The sequence below is a fragment of the Takifugu rubripes genome, chromosome 22 (assembly GCF_901000725.2).
Source record: "Takifugu rubripes chromosome 22, fTakRub1.2, whole genome shotgun sequence".
NCBI classification, from domain to species: Eukaryota; Metazoa; Chordata; class Actinopteri; order Tetraodontiformes; family Tetraodontidae; genus Takifugu; species Takifugu rubripes.
In genome coordinates this window covers 4899256-4919070 of record NC_042306.1, presented here as the reverse complement: position 1 = coordinate 4919070, position 19815 = coordinate 4899256, and the positions used below count along the sequence as shown (strand labels likewise).

At 39.7% G+C, this 19815-nt stretch overlaps 1 protein-coding gene across 1 annotated transcript in view; it reads right to left on the bottom strand.

Annotated features, from left to right (window-relative positions):
• b4galt2 (UDP-Gal:betaGlcNAc beta 1,4- galactosyltransferase, polypeptide 2) overlaps nt 1-19815 on the bottom strand; it is a 98898-nt gene that overhangs the window by 40650 nt on the left and 38433 nt on the right. Inside the window, exons 3-4 of the mRNA XM_029831240.1 lie at nt 12391-12509; nt 10857-10973 (exon numbers count right to left, since the gene is read on the bottom strand). Of these exons, the coding sequence (XP_029687100.1) occupies nt 10857-10973; nt 12391-12509 (236 nt within the window). The remainder of the gene's footprint in view (nt 1-10856; nt 10974-12390; nt 12510-19815) is intronic.

Here is a 19815-nt window from a genome sequence, read left to right as displayed (position 1 = left end):
TTTAGGACATTCATTTTAAAAAGCATGTTTACCTCAATACCTTGTTATTTAAAACATTTTGTGTTCACTCAATAATCTTTCAATATTACTTTTACTAAACCTGCTCAGGTATTTTATTTCCAATCCAACTGAGCCAACCCTGAAATACAATTTCAGAAGCACAACTATGTGCTAACTGAAATAAACACAGGAATCCTTGGTTCTCATTATAGAAAAAGATGACACGGTTACAAGTTTGCGTTCAAATATTTGATATGAGCAGAGAAAAGTAACCTGCAGCTGTTGTTTAGTGTGTCCCTACAAAGCTAATCTGGCTAAAGCACTGGTGCGTAATACTAACATACAGATGAATTTCTGCGGTATACAGAAGTTTATATTTTGGGACCGTGGATCTCCCAAACTCACACACACACAAACACAGCAACGACTGTGGAAAAAACCTAAAGGGTCATGTGATAAGGGATAAGTTTCCATTCGATTTATCTCCGTGCTGCCATTAGGAAGAATAAACAACTGAGAAGCTTTTGGGTCTTCTTCCCCCACCAGCCCCTCTTGCATGCTCCATATGTCACCACAGTGTGTTTTCGACAATCATCTTGTCCCTGCGGTTCATCTTCAAAGCAGCAAGGCTTTATTATGAAGCATCTTAGGTTTGGAGTGTTTTTCTAGCTCCGAGTGGACAAATAAAACAAAGTAAGAAGGCGACAAAGAAGCATTGTGTGAATTCACAAGAGTGCCAAATGAATATTAAAAACATTGCATAAAATGGAATTAATTAAATATAAAGCCAAACCTTCAGCAGGCTGCATTTGCACACATGTATCACAGTAAAACTGCTTCTAACACGAAACAGGACAAATGCGACAAGCGCAAATTAAAAGAATCCAGCCAGATACTCGTCATTCCTATTTCCCCTCTGTTTGAGAGCTTTCTTTGTTATGCTTTGTGTCCGTTTGTAATGACTTTTTAAAATCACATCTACTTGCAGATGCTCCCATCTTCCAGCAACACCAGCAGTTAGTAAGATGAGTATCGCATTTTGATGAGAAGCCATAGAGTATAGTTTAAACGCAGTAGCTCGGCAGGAAATGACATAAAAGCCAAAAATTCAGATCACTGAATCCTTAAGTCCACAATTTAATGAATGCATCCTTGAATCATTCTTCAAGTCTAGTTCTTTATTAAACCGCAGACAGATATTTCCTCTCCTAGAATCATCAACCTATTGTAGAGAGGTTTGTGTATCCCTGTGAATCTGAGAGCTATGTTGTCTGGAACAAGGTGCTCCTGGTAGGGTTTCCCATGGTAAACTGGTCTCAGAGGAGACACCAGGGAGGTACAGGAGAAAGAAGGCTCAGAAAAAACAACATCTAGGTAGGCCAATCCACCACTTATAGGCCAAAACTTTGATTACAGAAACACTGAAAGATAAAACAATCACCTTAGAATTAGGAAAGCTTCTGGTCAACACAGACAAGAAGCTAAAAGGTGGAAGTTTTTTAACCCCAAATCTGTGTTGGGGAGAAAGTGATCAGTTTTCTTCCCGTGCTGTTGCCATCAGAGGAATGAGACGGAAGCTTCTGTTTACTTGCTGCAAGGGCAACCACACGTCTGCAGTGTGAGCTACAAGTGTGGGCCCTGGTGAGGTTTATTTTTATACTAGCACACGGACATGTAAGATTACAATAAGCGTAAGTGTCATATGATAAAGCGTAAGCATCACAGGATAAAACAAAGCATGATATATACAAAAGGTACATATAAGAAAATGGGGGATGGATGGTCAGGTTGTCTCCTGCTATCCTGAGGCGATCTAAAGTAGGTCACATGGTTCTGGTCAGGAGTGATAATAAGTAGTTACAGCATTGTTATATAAACAGTTTGAACCTAACAATCTGTCACAAAGATGGTTTCATGGAATGTGCGCTCAAAGCATATCACAAGAAAAGGACAGACTATTGCAAATGAAATGAAGGCATATGGCACCTGTACTTGGAATTTCTGAATCTGGAAGGAAGCAGAATGGGAACCAGTTAATGCAAAGCTTAACCTCACCCAATTTAAGGCCTAACAGATTGACTTTCAACATTACCCAATGCTATGCCCCCTCAACATTACCATGCAGGTCAATTTCATGACCTCCCCTCCCCATATTGTTTGATTGATAAACGTTAGATACGGTGAGAATGACAGATAAGTCCCCATACAGGAATATGTAGGTTACGCTGAATAGTAGAACTAGTTTTGTGGCCAACAGTATATTTTTGATCTCGTCCCTTTTCCCGGTCTTTCACTGTACATCTTATTGTCTTTACAAAGATTTTTACAAAAACAAAATGGCCTCTGGAGAAAAAATTTGGATTTTTTTTTTTAAATGATCATTTTTGTAAAGAATATTATGCAACAATGTATTGTGAAATATATAGAATAATATATGCATTTTGTGTCAAATATAAATTTTAAAGTAAAAGTTCTCTTGATATAGGTGTAAAAAATTATTTTACTCTGTTCTTTATTTGAAATAAGTTAAAATTAGAAATTAAATATATGATGACCGCACCCAGTATTCAACTATTAATTTGGTGTATAATGATGAGATTTATTCATTGAAAAAAAATTAAAATGATCTGGACTATCATAATGATTAAACCTAACAAATGTGTTATTACTGTTAAAGTTGATACATCTAGGCATATTTGAGTGAATTATTTTAGAAGAAAAAAAAATCATCTATAGCATATCGTCACAAGCCTCAATCAACTCCTGGATGTGTCACATATGAAAAGTTGGGCGGGCTCGGTCCTGTTCTGATGGGCCACTTCTTCTATCATGTTCTCTTAATAGATCCATTATTACAATCTTTCACAGGATACAGCTTCGCCCATAATAGCCACCGTGGAGGCAAATGGGGATCACCTCCTCTGCCTGTAGCTTCTACAATTGTAATTTTGACTTCCATGTTGTCCTTCGTTTACCTCGCAGTGTTCCTGCACACTTAAATGTGTAATGAAGACGTTGCCAAGACATATAAGACAGAAGAAAAATAGAGCCAGGCCTGTGACTGCTGGCAATAGGAAAATGCTTAAGTGCCAAACAATGGTGGATTGATCCACACTGTTAGGGTCCTGGGTGTTGTTTGGCATTTTTTGTTGGTTGTTTCTCTGTTCTTTCTCCAGGGGGCGTGGTGGAGCCATCTTCCAGCAGCTGGCGCTAGTGACAGTCACGCCTGCTGCCTATTGGCAGTCATCTGGCTATTTAGGCCCTGGGCTCCTGGTCACCAGTGTCGGATCGTTCCATCAGCTAAGGGGGTAGATGTGGACTCTGCGAATCTACTCGGTGGAACTTCGTGAGCTAGTAACATGTCAGTTCTTCTCTCAAGATTCAAGATTCAAGAGTACTTTATTGATCCCTTTAGGGGGTGTCCATCAGGGAAATTAGCAAAAAATTAGCTCTCTTAAGATTCAAGACTTCTTTCAGTTAAAAAAACCCTTTTAGACCAAGTTGGCTGTGTCCTGTCTGCATCCGGGTCCTGTTCAAACTAAATCTTAACACAGACCAATTAAAAAAAGGAGTATAAGTTAAACTTAAGCTGAAAAACAACATAATAGCACCTCAATAGGTGAGCTCTACAATGTTCCACGATTGGCCATCAATGATATATTGACAGATTACCAAGTGTAACTTAGAAATCACTCCATAGCAATGCAAAAGGAATGAAGGAACCAAGGAGGAACCCTTGACAATGGAACACCACTAGCAGTAAGGAAGGCATTAACTTGAGCTTGTAAAGGAATTCATGAAGAGGAAACCTCTGGAGAGGCTCTCAACTGATCAGATTAGGACCAGAAAGAAACAAAAGAGTGTATTAAAAAGCAATAAAATGAGCAGCAAAAGGGGGAGGCATGTATACAGAGTGAAGCATACAGAGTGAAGAGAGAGGGGAAAAGGAGCAATAGGAAGGATAAAGGAAACTTTCTGGATGAGCTTACAAAAGAAGTGGAGGAGGCCGCAAGTAGAAGAACATCAATGCACTCTACAACATCTGACCCCTGACCAAAAAACACAATGGGAACCACCGAGTTAAAAATAAGGCAGGAACACCACTAATAACACAAAAATAACAGATGAAGAGGTGGTTTGAGCACTTCTCGAATTGATTGAATCAACCATCCTGCAACGAAGACATGCAATCCTCTCGGTTGATTCCAGGCCACCATCAAAAGGAAATGTTAAAAAGCTATCATGCGACAAAGCACCAGGTCCTGACTATATATCTATAGAAGCTCTTAAATCAGATCGAAACAGCGACACAAATGCTAGATGGTTCTGTAGTAAGATTAAAACATGCCTAAGGAATGGAAGGAAAGGCCAACTGATAAAATTCCCAAGAAAGGGAACTTAAGCCCCTTTGACAACTGCAGGGGAACAGTGGTATAATCTCTACAAGGTAAGATTCTGAAAAGGGGTATCTCGCAATGACTCCAGGCAGCAGTGGACACAGAGCTAAAGACAACCAAGGTAGGTTCAGACGAAATAGATGACGTACTGACCAAACAGCAACCCTGTGAGTCGTCCTTTAACAATTACTGAGTTTAGGTCAGCGCTATATAAAGTATTTCTATACGTTGAGAAAGCATTTGACAATCTAATAGGGAAGTGTTTTGGCACTAAAGCATACCCAAGAACATCTATTCAGGAATGCAGCGTAGAATCATACAGGAAGGCCAGCTGGCAGAAGCATTTAATGTCACAAAAGTAGTAAGGCAAGGCTGCCTACTGTGGCTATTACTGTTCCCCCTAGCAGTAGACTGGCTAATGAGACAAGCTACTTACAACAGGTGAAATGGGATCCAGTAGACTCTGCTTACACAACTCAGACCTGGACTTCACAGATGATATTGCTCTTCTGGCCCACAACCCCCAACTAATGCAAGACAATTTAAGAAAGGGGAAACCAGCTGAAACAGGTCTCTTCATCAGCACACAGAAGACCAAAGTACTCAAGGCAAATACCAAAACACTGGCCAGATTGATGGTTAACCAGCAACCACTAGGGGAACTCAACCCCTTCATTTACCTGTCAGGTTAGGTAGTGGTTGATAGGGGAGAAAAGGCAAGGCAAGAGCATGATGGGGGCCCATTGGAGAGTACATAACAGCACACTCAAGACCAAAATATGCCTATTCAACTTGAGCATAAAAACCATACTCCTCTATGCTTCTTTGTAAAGAAATTGCTTTAAAAAGACTCAACTTGACTGTAAATTGGGTTATTCTGAACAGTAACCTTTATTCTCAAAGCACCTGTGAGCACTGGGGGATGCACATCAACCACCTATGTAAATGTATCGTCAAAGTCGGGCTGAGATCACGAGCTGTCGAGTCTGTTCTACAATGATAAGAGTTAGTTCAACCAGCATCCACTGAAGGTTCTGGGTTTTAATCCTTGACTGGAAAGGCCTGTTTTTTTGGTCACATGACATCACAGAATTCTAAAACTCAGCCAAAAAGGCTAAAGTTAAATTTTATTCAGTATCCTTGACGTTGGTGCTGACTCCAGATCCTGGTTCTTGGGCACTGATGGCTGTGCGCCCTTATGCAAGAAGAGTTTGAATTTAGTTTCTCTTTGATGAACAAAGAATCGCCTTCTTTGTCTACACACTGAGGCGTTGATGAGAACTCTCTGGGATCAGAACCCGTGAGTTTTTTACATAAAAAAGTGATGCCAAAGGCTCGAGTTTCTGTGACAAGAACTATTTCTGGATAAATCTACGATTTCTCACCTAGGGGGGCCTTGTGTCTGCACCTAGGACTCAGTGGGGTCTATCAGTGCAAAACAAAGAATATTATTTTATCCTTTCTCTACATAACAGATCCCTCACCGGCAAACACTGTGACGTGAAATAAAGAAGGGGGGAGGAGGACGAGTGGAACAAAGATGCTGCTCGTCTAATCAATATCCTATTCCACAGTCAACTGCACTGAAACTCTCTCATTTTCTTCACCCTGCTGGATCATTTTTAATTTCCTGAAGCAGAGGATTGAAACCACACCATCCATGCAGGGGAGGAAAGAAAGATGGAGAAATGGAGCCTGAAAGACAGGAAAGATGTATCCTTTTCTTTAGTCTAAGAGGTTTATGCTTAAATATCTCACCCACACCTGTACTATTTTAAAATGTGGTTTTCTAATCTGCATGGGAAATAATGAGTGTTATAATTAAATTGGCTTTGTTCTGCCGATACCTATAAAAAAGATTAATGCCACCGAGTGGAGATAGAGAATGACGGGACATGAATATTCAGTGAACCAATTTTCATATCACTGTTCCTCCTTTCTATATTATCAAGTAAAAAAAAACCTTCACTCATCTAAAGAGACACAATGGGATTTTCGATGCAGCTGTTAAGTTTAGGCGGGAGAGCAGGTATTAGCAGATGTTCTCTCAATGTCCTTCAAATGCTCAGAGACCACATGAGTGGTTTGCCAATATTCTAAAGTAAAAACCTATTTTACAGGCTTGACAGTAAAATATAATTTTGACTTTCATTAAAAATCTAAATCTATATTCCCTACAGATTGGTGCTCTATCAATAGCACAATAGTCATTCATTCATCCTTGACACAATGACCCTTTTCCACAACAGGAACCTTTATCAGTTTTATTTTGAACATCCTTGACACGCTTTGACAGGTGAAAAACCTTTCTTCAACCCAAAAAGTACAGTTATCAGTCTTTTTCGATGCTTTGGAATCCTGAGAGTCGGGGCCATGTGCTGTACAACTCTGATTGGTTAATTTCCACAAATTTTAATTTAAGAGAACTGCACACAAGGATGATACTGAAAACATAATTACAAAAAAAACCCTGATACTTTGAAGACAAAGTCACAATATTATGAGAAAAATCTAATTTGCAAGAAAAATGCAAGTGGAAATTGGTACTAAAAATAGAAATATCCTTGCAGTATTTCTACATTTTTTTCTTGTAATTGTGTGACTTTATGCTGGAAATCTTTTCTTTTAGTACAGCACTGATAGATAGATTGTGCATTTGTGCTTTGATCATTTAGAAAATAGAAAAACGAAATGAAGCCATCAAAGTGGATCGGTGACGATCTTCAGGCTCTTTGTCAAAGGTAAATGTGTGACACGTGCTAAAACAACTTTGTTTTACTGTGAACCAAATCAAAGTGTATATGAAAACCACAGTGGGTCACAGCAGCGCACCCATCTTCCTTCCATCAGCCTATTTGGAAAAAAATCAAAGTATGATAGAAACACAGAAGACATTTATTTTTAGTGTAAATAAATCCCTGGAAATAAAAGTTCTTGGAAAGGTTAGCGGAAAGGGCTTAAAAGGATAATTGGATCAAAGCTGTAAACTGCAGCAATCAAAGAGATCATTAGTTTTGATTCACAGATGCCGTAAAGTCAAACTGTTAAAGTTTAGAAGGTTTCCCTTATGTAAAATACTGTGTGTCTCTAACGCATCTTTGAGCCTTTCACCAATCAATAGCAAAAATAAGTGTGCTGCATCGTCTTAATAACTCATTCACTGCGAACAGGATTTGTCCTGTGTGAATTTTTGTGTGAACGCATGCGACAGAAAGAAAAAAAGAGGTAGTGAGGCGTATCTTGGAGGATTAATGCAGCCAGGGTCCTTACAGAAGCTTATTCTGTCATTGTGTGCTGGCACCAGATGTCACTGTGTGCATTTTACACTGTTCCTCCTCTTTTATCCTCTACTGATGCAAAAACACCACAAGAAAAAAGATTAAGACTGACTCATAAAATCACCTCAAAATATTACAGTTTTATTCCCCTGTTTTTCTATTGTTCTTCTTTACAACCCCATGCTTCTGGATTATCTCGCCAGTGTGCTTAAATTAGCGATCTGTACGTTATGCTAGCATCTATATCTTAGCTTCCATGATCAGAAATAAGGGTGCCTGTGTATGTCTTTTCATTATTGCTTATGTAATACAGACTTTGTCCCTTTATTTGCATGAATATTGTGGAAATAAGCTGTTTTAGCTATAATATGGCTATATTTTAATTAACTGGGTACATAAAAAGATTACAGGCCCTCAAAGGTCTGTCTGTGCGAGCAGAAACACATGCAGAGGTGCCCTTCAGCTCTAAGTGTGTGAGAAAGATGTATTAAAATGCTAGTGAGGGCTCACAGACGTCTGCACTAGAGGCATTCACGTTATTCTCCTGCAGTTTTATACAGTGTCAATACTTTATATACATGACGTTTATGGAAGACTGAACATCCAAGGCTGTAACATTAAATCACGTCGGATGTGTATAGTTTCCCTGTCGCTGTCAATCATTACGTAATGATGTTGTTGATGACGACACCTTTCCGGCCGCCTTCGGCGACCTTTGCGCGTCTTTCTTCTCATCTTCATCACGCCTACGCATTGTTCCCCGTCTCTACACCTGTTATTCGGTTCTGTTTCTGCCCCTCTCTCTGGGCTCCCCTCCAGTTTACAGGAAGAGCTCATGGCCAACAAACAAACGCTGGCCCCAGTCCTCCGCTGACAGACAGGAAACAGAGCGGCAGGGCAGAACTGCGAGGTTGCTGCGGAACTTTTCCGCGTGATCCTGCCATAACGCCTACTTACCGCACCTCTCTGGCAGCACCGTATTTCAGAAAAGATTGTGTGTCTGCATGAACCAAACAATGGGAGAAGCATTGGACAAGAAGCACACACTCGGCTTGACAGAAGCTGTGTTCCTGTAGCACAAAAGTGTGTGACCTTGTGCTTTTGATTTCACAGAAAATTTGTAAAACTCAAAGAAATTAAAATTTGTGTTGTCATCTTCAGAATCTCTCAAATGCACCAATGCTGTCAAAGTAAAAGCATTAATTTGGATGTACTTTTACAAGGCTGACAGTGTAGCACAGAGGGGGCATAGCTGAAGGAAGTGATACAAAAAATAAAGAAGAACCCGCTGGCGGTGCTAAATAATCAAAGAAACGGCCATAAATAACTATACAATCTCATTGCTAATTGAGATTGAATTTGAAACGCTGAATTATTGGAGGGAAAAAAGGTGCAGCATCTTAGACGGGCGACAGTGAAATCTAAAAGATGTAAATCAGGATGTGCCAGCTCAGCTATTGTTATATGCTGCATTTTATTTGACCTGCTATATTTTCCAGAAAGTGAAAGAATACAACTGTTTAAGATTGGATGTGGTATTTTTGATACATTTTGGAATAATAAGTTGAAAAATATTTAAGCAATAAGTAATTATTTAAAATCAAATACTAGGCATTTCATGAGGGCCAGTTTTAATTCCATTTGACCCCACATGGGGACCCGACCCACAGGTTGAGAAACACCACAATTAACCTGTCCAAAGATCAGACTTTTTCTAACAAAAGAAGAAACAAACCCAATTAGATGAAAATAAAAAAGGCAAACACACACGACTGTTAGAGTTTTAAACTGATGATAAAGTTTAATGAAAAATCCAAAACTGACCTTGGTGCAAAATCTTTGGACAGGTCCAAGTCCAGTCTTAATAAAAAGGAAAGGTTTGCTGTAAAAGCTTTAGCAGCAGGAGTGGAACGCAGCATGGCAGATGTAACTAAAGGGCTCTTCCACAAGGGGAGTGATTAAAATGACGCACAAGCCCACCGGGAGAGTAGAGGGCAGAAGAAGAGCTCATTACCCATAATGCAAATGAAGTGAGCTTGCCACATGGAAGACTATAAGACAATGTTCAGAAAATCAGGCTCATTGCATTATTATACATCACAATACTTTAGGATACTTCATTGAACGCTGAAGGAGCACAATTTTTGAGTTTTAGCACTAACATGTTGGACGATTTCAATAGTTATTGGCGTGACTGTTCATGAAACTGTACAAACTAAGATATGTGTTGCTAAAATAAATACTAATAGGCGTTAGGAGAATATTGCTGAGGTTTGCCTCAAACCTGACATGTAACATGCAGTCAGTGCCATATAAATGCATATATGGGACCCTCAAAGGCCCTAAAAGTCAGTTAAAGAAGACAAAAAGTATTTAGCATCACATTGATCCTGGAACAATTAGAGTTGTACAACCTGTTTGTCATAGATGCTCTTTTCATCCTTTTGACTTGTAAATGTGGTCTCTTTCATTTTTTCAAAACTTTAGGTGAATAACATGTTTAATCCTGTTGGCGTTTAGATAGTGAGTATAGAAGGATCCTAAACTTTTGGCATTTGACCTTTATGCTCCAATAGGTTCATCCTGGAGTCCAAGTGGACGTTCGCATCACATTGAAGAAACAACGCGCAAACAACTCCTCGGGAAATTGTTGATATACCACATTCACAAGCAATAGATGAGCGATAATTTTGACCACTATATAGCATACATAGCTGGGAGTGTACAATGATGGCGGTTCTAAAAGTTATATCTATTAGATTTTATACGTAGCAGAGATTCCAATATGAACAGCATATGTTACGTCCTTAAAAATGCAAATATACATCTGACATGTTTTGCTAAAAGTCACAACATACCTGTTATGATGTGGTAGCTTTGTTTGTCACCTTGTTTTTCCTGGTGTTTCCCTGCTTCTGCAGTATTAATCTCGGTTTCACTCAGTTTGTCATTTTTCCATCTGTATAACTATGTAATGACTATTCCGTACTCCACCTTTTATGTATCTTCAAAAAGCCTGAGATAAATATTGTCTGGATTCCTAGATTGCGACTATTCATCTGTTTTTTTGTCTCTAGCCCTGTTTGCCTTGACTGTCTTCAGTGTTTCTCGGTATTAAACGTGTTTTTCCTGTCGCATTGTGGGTCGCATGTTTGGTACAACGACAGTACGCGGGTCCTACCTGGTTGATGATGTAGATGCCGTAGTCGATCTTTTGCCGTCTGAGAATCGGATGGAGATAGTGGAGCCAGTACTTCAGGTGGTTTTCCCGATGACGGAATGGAATGATGATGGCTACCTATGAAGTGAGGAGGTAGAGTTTGTTTATGTCACATTCCAGGGGAAGAGAAAAGTACTATTCCACCTTACCAGTGTCCCTCACAGTAAAAGCCTTACCACCAGGGAATTTATTGTAAGAAGCTTAACAATTTTCCAGGTGATTCTCTGGTCTTTCTCGAGAAAATAAGCGCTCTGCTCAGAAGGCAGAAGACTAACTGACTCCAGATGTTACCTTCTACCTCTTCCAAAATCCTCTGTCAAGGATTTAATGTGCTTGTTCATTTGCTGGTGCAGAGGAGTAATGAAGTTAAATATCGACTGCATAGTTAAAATTTGTTAAAATTAACAACCATCACCACCTTCTGTAAACAGAAGATGCTGTAGCACCCTCAGCAACGCTCTTCCGGACCTCACTAACCTTGCAAGCCTCATCTCCTCAAACCAAAGGGCCCTGACAGCAAACGAGGCTACCTATAACCCTCAACCTTGACTACCCAAAGTTCTAAACAACCAGGTTAGATTATAAGAGACAAGCTTACATAACTGACAGTGAGACCTAAACATGCTTGAAAAGTGATCAGTGACCTTTAAAAATCCATTTTAAACCAGTAGAAGGAGGCCAGTATATACCGGTATATCCGTTAAAACCTATAAAGCTTTGTTGCAGTGTTATGAACCTTTTGGAGGTGAGAGAGGAACCGTTGGGACATGAGGGACAGAAGAGTTTTGCAGTACTCTGACCTGTAGAAGATGAAAGCCTGGATTACTTTGTCTAGCTTAGACTCTGACAGGATCGGTTTTATTCTGAATATTAATCTGAGATGGATGAAACAAGACAAAAGGATATGGGTATCTTTTTTTTTTTATCTCTACCAGTTGGTTGAAGGCAGGGGTTCTGTCAGAGCTTAAGATTAGTGGACAAGTGATCAGGAAAGATGGGCTGAAGATGGTCAATGATGATGAATACACATTGACTATGTGACACATTAACCTTTCGCAGATATCGCTGTTTCTTTTATTTTATTGAGTGTACTCTGCTATGGGTTGTTCAATCACTTTAAGAGAGAAAGCAATAATTGTCTGTCCAACTTTAGTAAAAAGAGCTTAATAGATATCAAAGAAAGGCAGCACATCTTGACTGTCTGACAAGATAGCTTCATCTCCACATTTGGAAACTTAATTAACATCTGTGAATATCTGGTTTCTCATTATGCAAAACCTTTCAAGAAATATTGAGCTGATGTCAGGTGCCTGGTCAGGACATGTACAAGCGACTTAAATGTTCTGTTTTTAGCCTTACAGGTGGGATCAAAGCAGCAGGTTTTTGTTGATGTGAGCTCTTTGATGCTTAGTTGTGTATTCTACTCTAGGTTGGCCATTTTTCCTGTTTGTTGCACACATTTGACTTGTTTTATACCACACGGGTGCATACGGACCTTCCACCGTGGCCGACAGTCAGGAGGCGTGTAGCGGCCTCCCTCGGTCACATTGGGGTTCTCTTTCTGCACTCGCTCCATCGTCATCTGGGAGCTGAACTCGATCAGCAAACGTCCCACTGAGAGAGGAAAGTAGGAGGAGGGAAAGAGAGGAAATAAAGGAGGGAGAGACAGAAAGAGAGCTGTTAGCTTCAAAGGAAAACTGTGCAAGTACATTGTGTGGAGAAAGATGCTTTTTTTTTTAATCTTAAAGATATTTCTCTGATGTGAAATTTAAAATGCACAGGCTTTGGAATGTATTATTAAAAAGAAGAAGACGAGAAATTCTGTGAAGACAACATGAAAGATAATAACTCAGCTTAGATGAAGGCGCCACATGCTTTATCAGACCAGATCACTCTTCTTTTCCACAAATCAAAATGTGTTTAGATGTGTGTTTGTTTAATTCTGAAGGAGCAGCTTGTGAATCATCAGTGTATAGTCAAAATCATTCAAATAAATGAGAAAGTTTTGCTTTTCAGGATTCATCTAAATAATAGCAATAGAAATGATGATAGTAAAAAAATGATTTATCAACTTATTCTGTGAAAGCTCATAGCCAAAACTTATAACATAAACATATAGCATCATTTGTTCAAATCAAACATTAAACAACATAGCAATTATTACATGTGGAGAGACAGTTCCAAATCCATATTTATAGATAAGGTAACTACATCTGCACCTGATTGAACCAAAATTATCTTTGGACAATGTGAATTTTGGCATTAGGTGATAGAGGGATCTTTTGCACTGAAATCTTCAACCAAATTGTCCATTATTGTGTTTGTTGAAATAAAAAAAATGTACAATTTGAATCTAGGGTGGGACTTTAGCTGCACTCTTGGCAAAAAATTAAGGACAAAACTTTAAATGAGTCAAGAGAACCAAATAAGAATACCTTTCTCCCCTTTAGCTTAAAAATATTTAGAATCTCTTTTATTAAAAAAGATTTATACACTTGCATTTCTGATTCAAATAAAAACCAGTAATTATTACCATATCATCCTTCATAATGCCATAACTGCAGTCTGTAATAAACATAGCAAAGCCTGGTGATGAGCCCAAAGTTACCTCATCTCTAATCCCCTTCCTTTGAAATATTTTAGGGAATTGTTATTTCCACTTCTGTTTACTCCCTGATAACCTGCCTGAACAATTTCAGTCTGGTTCCTGCCCCTTCGCAGCAGAGTTTATACCAATAAAATTCCCCGGTGACCTCATGGGTCTGGATTAGTGTCAGAAGCCATCCTACATGCGCAGCCTTTTACACCATCCTTCACACTACCCTCCTCAAACCTCCACTGGCATCATCCGCAGACCCTCAGACGAGTTTAGCCCTGATGGCTCTGGCTGCACTCATCATCCAACTCAAATCATTCACATACCATGGCGCTGTCTTGGGACCCCCTCATCTTTCATTATCTACCTCCTTCCTCTTGGTAATATAGTCCATAAATATATCAATTTCCCCAGTTATATGGATGACACTAAGCTCTATCTCCCCAACCCCCCCCCCCCCCACACACACACACACACCCACAACGCCCTCTCTTTCTCTCATCTTCAATTAAAACCTTCAGTTTCCAAATACACAGTAGTGAAAAAGAAATCTTGCATCCTGGCAGCACAGGTCAAGGGTCATCGGAGACAGTGAAACATTCGTTTCAGCCAAACATCATTACTGGTCCACCAACTTGTCCATAGCGTCGTTGCCTCTGGTCTTGAACTTCTTGTTTCACTCAAAAAACCCTCCATTGGCTTCAACAAAACTCTGCAGCTCAGTTAAATGCTATATAGCATCCTCTAGACTTTAAAACCCTGCTGCCCTGCAGTCCATCTACAGCCTCACCCCCCTGCACCTGTCAGACATCCTCCACATCACCACACCATCAGATCTGCCTCCAACCACCTCGTCCTACCCCAGCATTCAGCCGCTCTGCTCTGAAATCACCTGAAATCCATTTGTTCAAATTCAAACTAAAACATAGCCTCATCCGTACTTGATTTTAGTACCCTGTTTATCATTCTTTAGAGTGTGTCTTTTTAAAAATTGTTCCATTGTTTTTTTGTATATGTTTTTTACCCTGAATTGTGTCCTTGACTGCTATCAAAGGTGTCTGTAAATAAAATGATTGCAATTTGCGTGACAAAAAATCACACGTATATAGCTTTGACAGATTCACCCAAAGTCCATCCAAAGTCATGTAACCATCAATAGTTATTAAAATTGGGTACACATTTTCTACTATAAATATAATAAATACTAACACAATCTTGGAGAGCACTTAGGTTAATAAATGCACCCCATGGCTGGTTAAAATTTTTGCTCAGGACAAATGTTAAGATTTATGGCTCCACGCGAAAACAATCTTATTCTGCAAGAGCATCTGTCCAGATCATTAAATATTTATTGCTAATGACAGAACGGTTCATCAAGCGGCATGACATCCATCGACAGCAACTCGATATAATCGGCCTAATGAGCTTCTGAGCATGGATACTGATGCACGCGGCGTTCCAGAGTGCGCGACATACTCAAATCCACCCAATCAGCTCAAGGTCTGAACAGGAGAGTAATAATAAATATGAGCACATGCGCAATTACAAATTAAATCTTACTGAAGGGACTATTTGGAGCATTGTCTCCTCAAGGTATCATAAACATATTTTCTATAAACGCACAGCAAATAAAATCTGAGAATTCTGGGTCCACTTTCTTATATCAACATGTAAATAAATGCAAACCAGAACTCCCAGCTCATTCCACGTGACAGTTTAAGGTGGCCATGGGGAAAGTGAATAATTCCTCCCTTCCTCTAAATGCCACGCTGTGCTGCGGCATCGTGCCTGCCCGGAGACGGCTTTTCTGCATCTCTGGGATCCTATAGCGGTCCAGTTTTCAGGGTCAAATTTGAGTTTATAATCAAGTTTGCTTCTTTGGCTTTAGGGTATGTGGAGGGAGACATAGAAAGTGACTTGAGAAAAGAAATACGAAAGGAGGGAAAAGGAAGAGGGAAAGAGAGGAAGTGTATGTGTGTATGTGTGTGTGTGCGTTCCACTCATGTCTCCCACTGACGCGAGGCTCTATGACAATAAAGACTTTCAGCTCCCTGAATCTTATTATCCAGTCCATTCTCTTATTCATCTCTTTTTCTATCATTCAGTCATTTTCAAGAGAGGCAACCAACGGAGGACTGTAATTGCTTGATTATTCCAGAGATGGGGAGAAATAAGAAGGGTGTGTGTGCGTGTGAATACAAAACCCTTTGTGTGACACATTATATCTTTGCCCTTCTTTACCTCTTTTTTCCTCCTTGTAGCTGTGTTTATTTATGTTTACGTGAGCATGTTAGCATGTGTCTGCATGCTAAGTGTGTGAGTTTACAGATCAGAGCGTTATTGGTCGCCAAGATTCCTCTGAACATGCAAAACATGCACGTTTGCGTTGGTGTTTATTAATGCACAACAGCAAGCCCATTCTAAAAGAACGGTAAACCGTTGGTGCATTCCCAGCCAGCCAACAAGCAGCTTTGCAGTCAAAAGCCATGTTGTACAGTAAATTGCTATAAATAAACAAACGAAAGATACTAGGAATAGCAGCATCATGTTTAAAACTTTTTTTGGGGTATTTTCTCACAACCTCTTGCACACTGCAAAAAAGCAAGAACCTGCAGCTTTGCTGAGCAGCTTTCACTCCCTTAAAGACTCGTCTGTGCAGCTTGTGCAATCTCTTTTTCCACATCTTAAGTGTTTTCTGCTTTCTTTTTCTCCCCAGATTTGTGACTTACTGACTGGTTACATTAAAAAAAATGTTTCAAAAAAAAAGTGGATCCCAGCCAGCGGTTGTTGTTAAACCTGTTGGAGGTTAGACTGTACATACTGCAGACTCAAAACCCGAAGTTCCCACTTGCACGTGTTCAGTGTTGAGACGACACCTCAAGCGGTGCTGTGAGAAAATTTCTATATCTAGTTATTAGCAGGGGGCTCTATGTGTTTCTTGCACTTGAACAAGCAAGGTTTTTCATATTGCTTCACTCTTTCTGCTCCCTCCATTGTCCTCAGCACCCTACATTCACAGGGTAGGTTATTTATTCATTTATTTCATGTCAATTGCGACTGCCCACGGGCATATGAACACCAGCAACATTTGCCATGTTTCTCAGCATTTTACCATTTTTTCCAGTAAGCATGGCAAGAAGGTCCTGGATTCTGATCCCCTGGGGCCACGGGCTTTTCTGTGTGGAGTTTGCATGTTCTCCACTTGTCTGCGTGGGTTCTCTCTGTGAAAAATGGATGGATGATGTCCCGTGTAGATGCGCTTTTAAGTACCTTTACAGAGTGCTTTTCAGTAAACAAGCTGAAATCCATCAGGCACCACTGCAGCTTTTCATTAGACCCATATTTTTTCCATTCCAGAACATTCCCATTTCACAGTGCTGGTGTAATAGGTGCTGGTGAGATGTGTCACAGAGGCACTACAGGAGACCCAAGAATAACACTCTAGCTTTCATTCACCCCACAGGCTTCCCAGATTATCCCCTGTAATATTACAGGGGCCCGTGGAGATTACCCGGGAAATTGAATGTGGAATATCAGAATTGCAATCGCCATTTAATAAAATCTCGCCCTGTTTCAAATAGATCCCCAAACCAGGGCAGTCGGTGGACCTTGATGGCTCAAATCCATGTGCACAGCATGTTCATGGTGTTTGTGTTCGGCGATGGAAGAGGCTGGAATAATAGGGTTTGAAGCAGATGGAAGAGAGGCCCTCCTGGCAGAAGAAACTGGGTGGGAGAGGAAAACAGCCAAAGAACAAATAAAGGAAATCAAGGACACGAAGAGGGAAGGAAGAGTCATGGTTATAGAAGTAGGTAACACAGAGGAAGAGCGGAGAGAAAGCTTCAGAAGTATGAAGATGAGATCCGTGGAAAAAGAGCACTGCGGTACATTTACAGCCTCGGTCCTTTCTATCACAAGTAGAAGAATTCAAGAATTCTTGTTTTCAATGCTGTTGGTAATTAAATACTGTATCATTACTAACACGTTGAAATTCTTGGAATCCCATGCTGTCCACTCCACCTTTATTCCTCTGCAATAATTCACATTTGGTGATGAATTCTTCTTTTCTTGACTGGTAAAATTTTGCTCTGAATTTGCTCCAATTGAACTGTGGAAAGCGTGGTTTCATGACACAGCATTAACAATAAAGTGGAAATCTAATACAGATCTAGAGAGGATCGGTGATGGAGTTAATCACACTTTCCCTTGAAAGGGAACAAAGCCTGTTGGATTTTTAACAGTGCAGAAGAAAGAAAAGTCTGCTCACATCCCACCCTGGCAAAGGGACTGTCTGCTGATCCAGGACGGAAAACTTGAGTACACACTAACTGAAAGCTAAAACTTCTCAATCAATCTCACACCTATTCAAAAAGGGAGCTGTGCCTCCAGCTAATATCACCTATATAGATATAAAGGATGTAGCCTCAGTTGCTAAATCTGTAAATGTTCAACCTAAAAGAATACTTATAATAATAATCAGAACCCTATATGAATATAAATTTTAGCTAATGTTTATAATAATCTTCAGAATCCTAAATGTAAAAATGTAAATGTATTTTTAGTGTAGTTATACTATTAACCCATAAGATCCTCTTAATTTGGCCTAAATGTGACCTTTTTTATTTTTATATCAATTTTATATTTGACCTAAATCCATTAAGTCAATAAGCAAAATATACTAAACTTCCTGGTGTGGTGATCAGGTGACTTTCATGTGACTAGGACAGGAAGCGATGTCTCCTAAAGTGGAATACTCTGTAAACAAATGTGAACAAAGGAGCTTTTAAAAATTTCAAAATGTGTGTTTTTGACTAAAAATATAACTTTACACAGGAGTACCATCTCCAATAAGACACTAAACCCACTCTGATGATTTATTCAAGGACAAAATAGGTTATTACATTAATAAAGATAAAATAGGTTTTAAACAAATGTGTTGTTTATCAGTAAAACCTGTCAAATTTTAAATGACACCAAAAAAAAGTTTGAGACAGAGCCAAACAAACCCTATAATTTTCCATTAAAGAGAAATTGGTATGGCTTCATGTGGGTCGAAAGGCTTTGATAATTGTACAATAATAATTAGTTAGGTAGCCAGCCAAAGTAAAACAAATTAACGTAAATTAGTGTTGACGTCTTGTTTTCGCCCATCAGGACAAATAATATCACTGACGGCTACACACTCTCTATAGGACAATGCCAAATCAAAAGTCAGCACAGGTGTGGAGTACACTTATTTGCTTGGTTGACTACAGGGCGGAAGATTTTTCCGACAAACATGGAAATCATTTTTAATTTGTTAATAGACCAATAAATATCATGAATTTACTTTTGTTAGTCGAATGCTAGTAAGACTTCTGTTCAACATACAGAACAGAAAACCACCTGGAGCAGCTTTCTCGGGAGGATAACAAATTAGACAGACATAAACACACCAAACAAAATCAAAGAAAGGTTCAGTCTGGATAGCTGGATGAAATATGTATCGCAAAACACAAATTTACCCCCAAGTGAATAAGAAGATTTAAAAAAAAAAGTCAGATACACTTTTCCTGCTCAACTAAATCTGACATTCAGAAGGCTGTACTTTGACACTGCAAACACACACACACACACACACACACACACACACACACGACCCTCTGAGAGCATTAGTGTCAGTGTAGCCTTTCAGTGTCCTACTGCTCGCATCTGTCTGGATCTTCGTTCACTTTAATCTCTGTTCAATTTTTTTCTCTCTGTGGAAGCTCTCTCTTCCATCCATCATCATTAACACTTTCCAGATAGCTGGGCTCTGTGTGTGAACACAACATTGAAACACGGCTACAGCCTGGTACAACCCGCCTAGCCTGGAAATCAACTTGAAGCTGTTACGCTGGGGTGGACAGAAAGATCTAGGCGGAATAGACGGACAAATGAACAGTGAATTCAGGTGAGATGGGCCTCTTTAAAGGAGAGTCAAACTGTCAGCATCATCGACGGACCCACTTTTTTCACGATAGCATCCTTCACATGGAACTGTACCTCTAAAAGAGCTCACACAATAGCTTTTTTTTTAGATCTTTGTTTGCTTCTAAAATGTCATATTGACACTCCACGTTGTTATATGACAGCCAATTACTAACAAGATATGACAGCTGGGAGTGGAACCATATGGTCCCTCATGCTCGCACAGTTGAAAAACATCCATACTCCTGGCAACCGAGCATGGTGGAAGTAAGTAGTGCTAAATTATATCACATCTGTGTCGGGAAAGATAGGGAACAGCACCTAAACACAACTTGTTCCGATAAACACCCCATTATGCGTTAAGATGAGCTAACT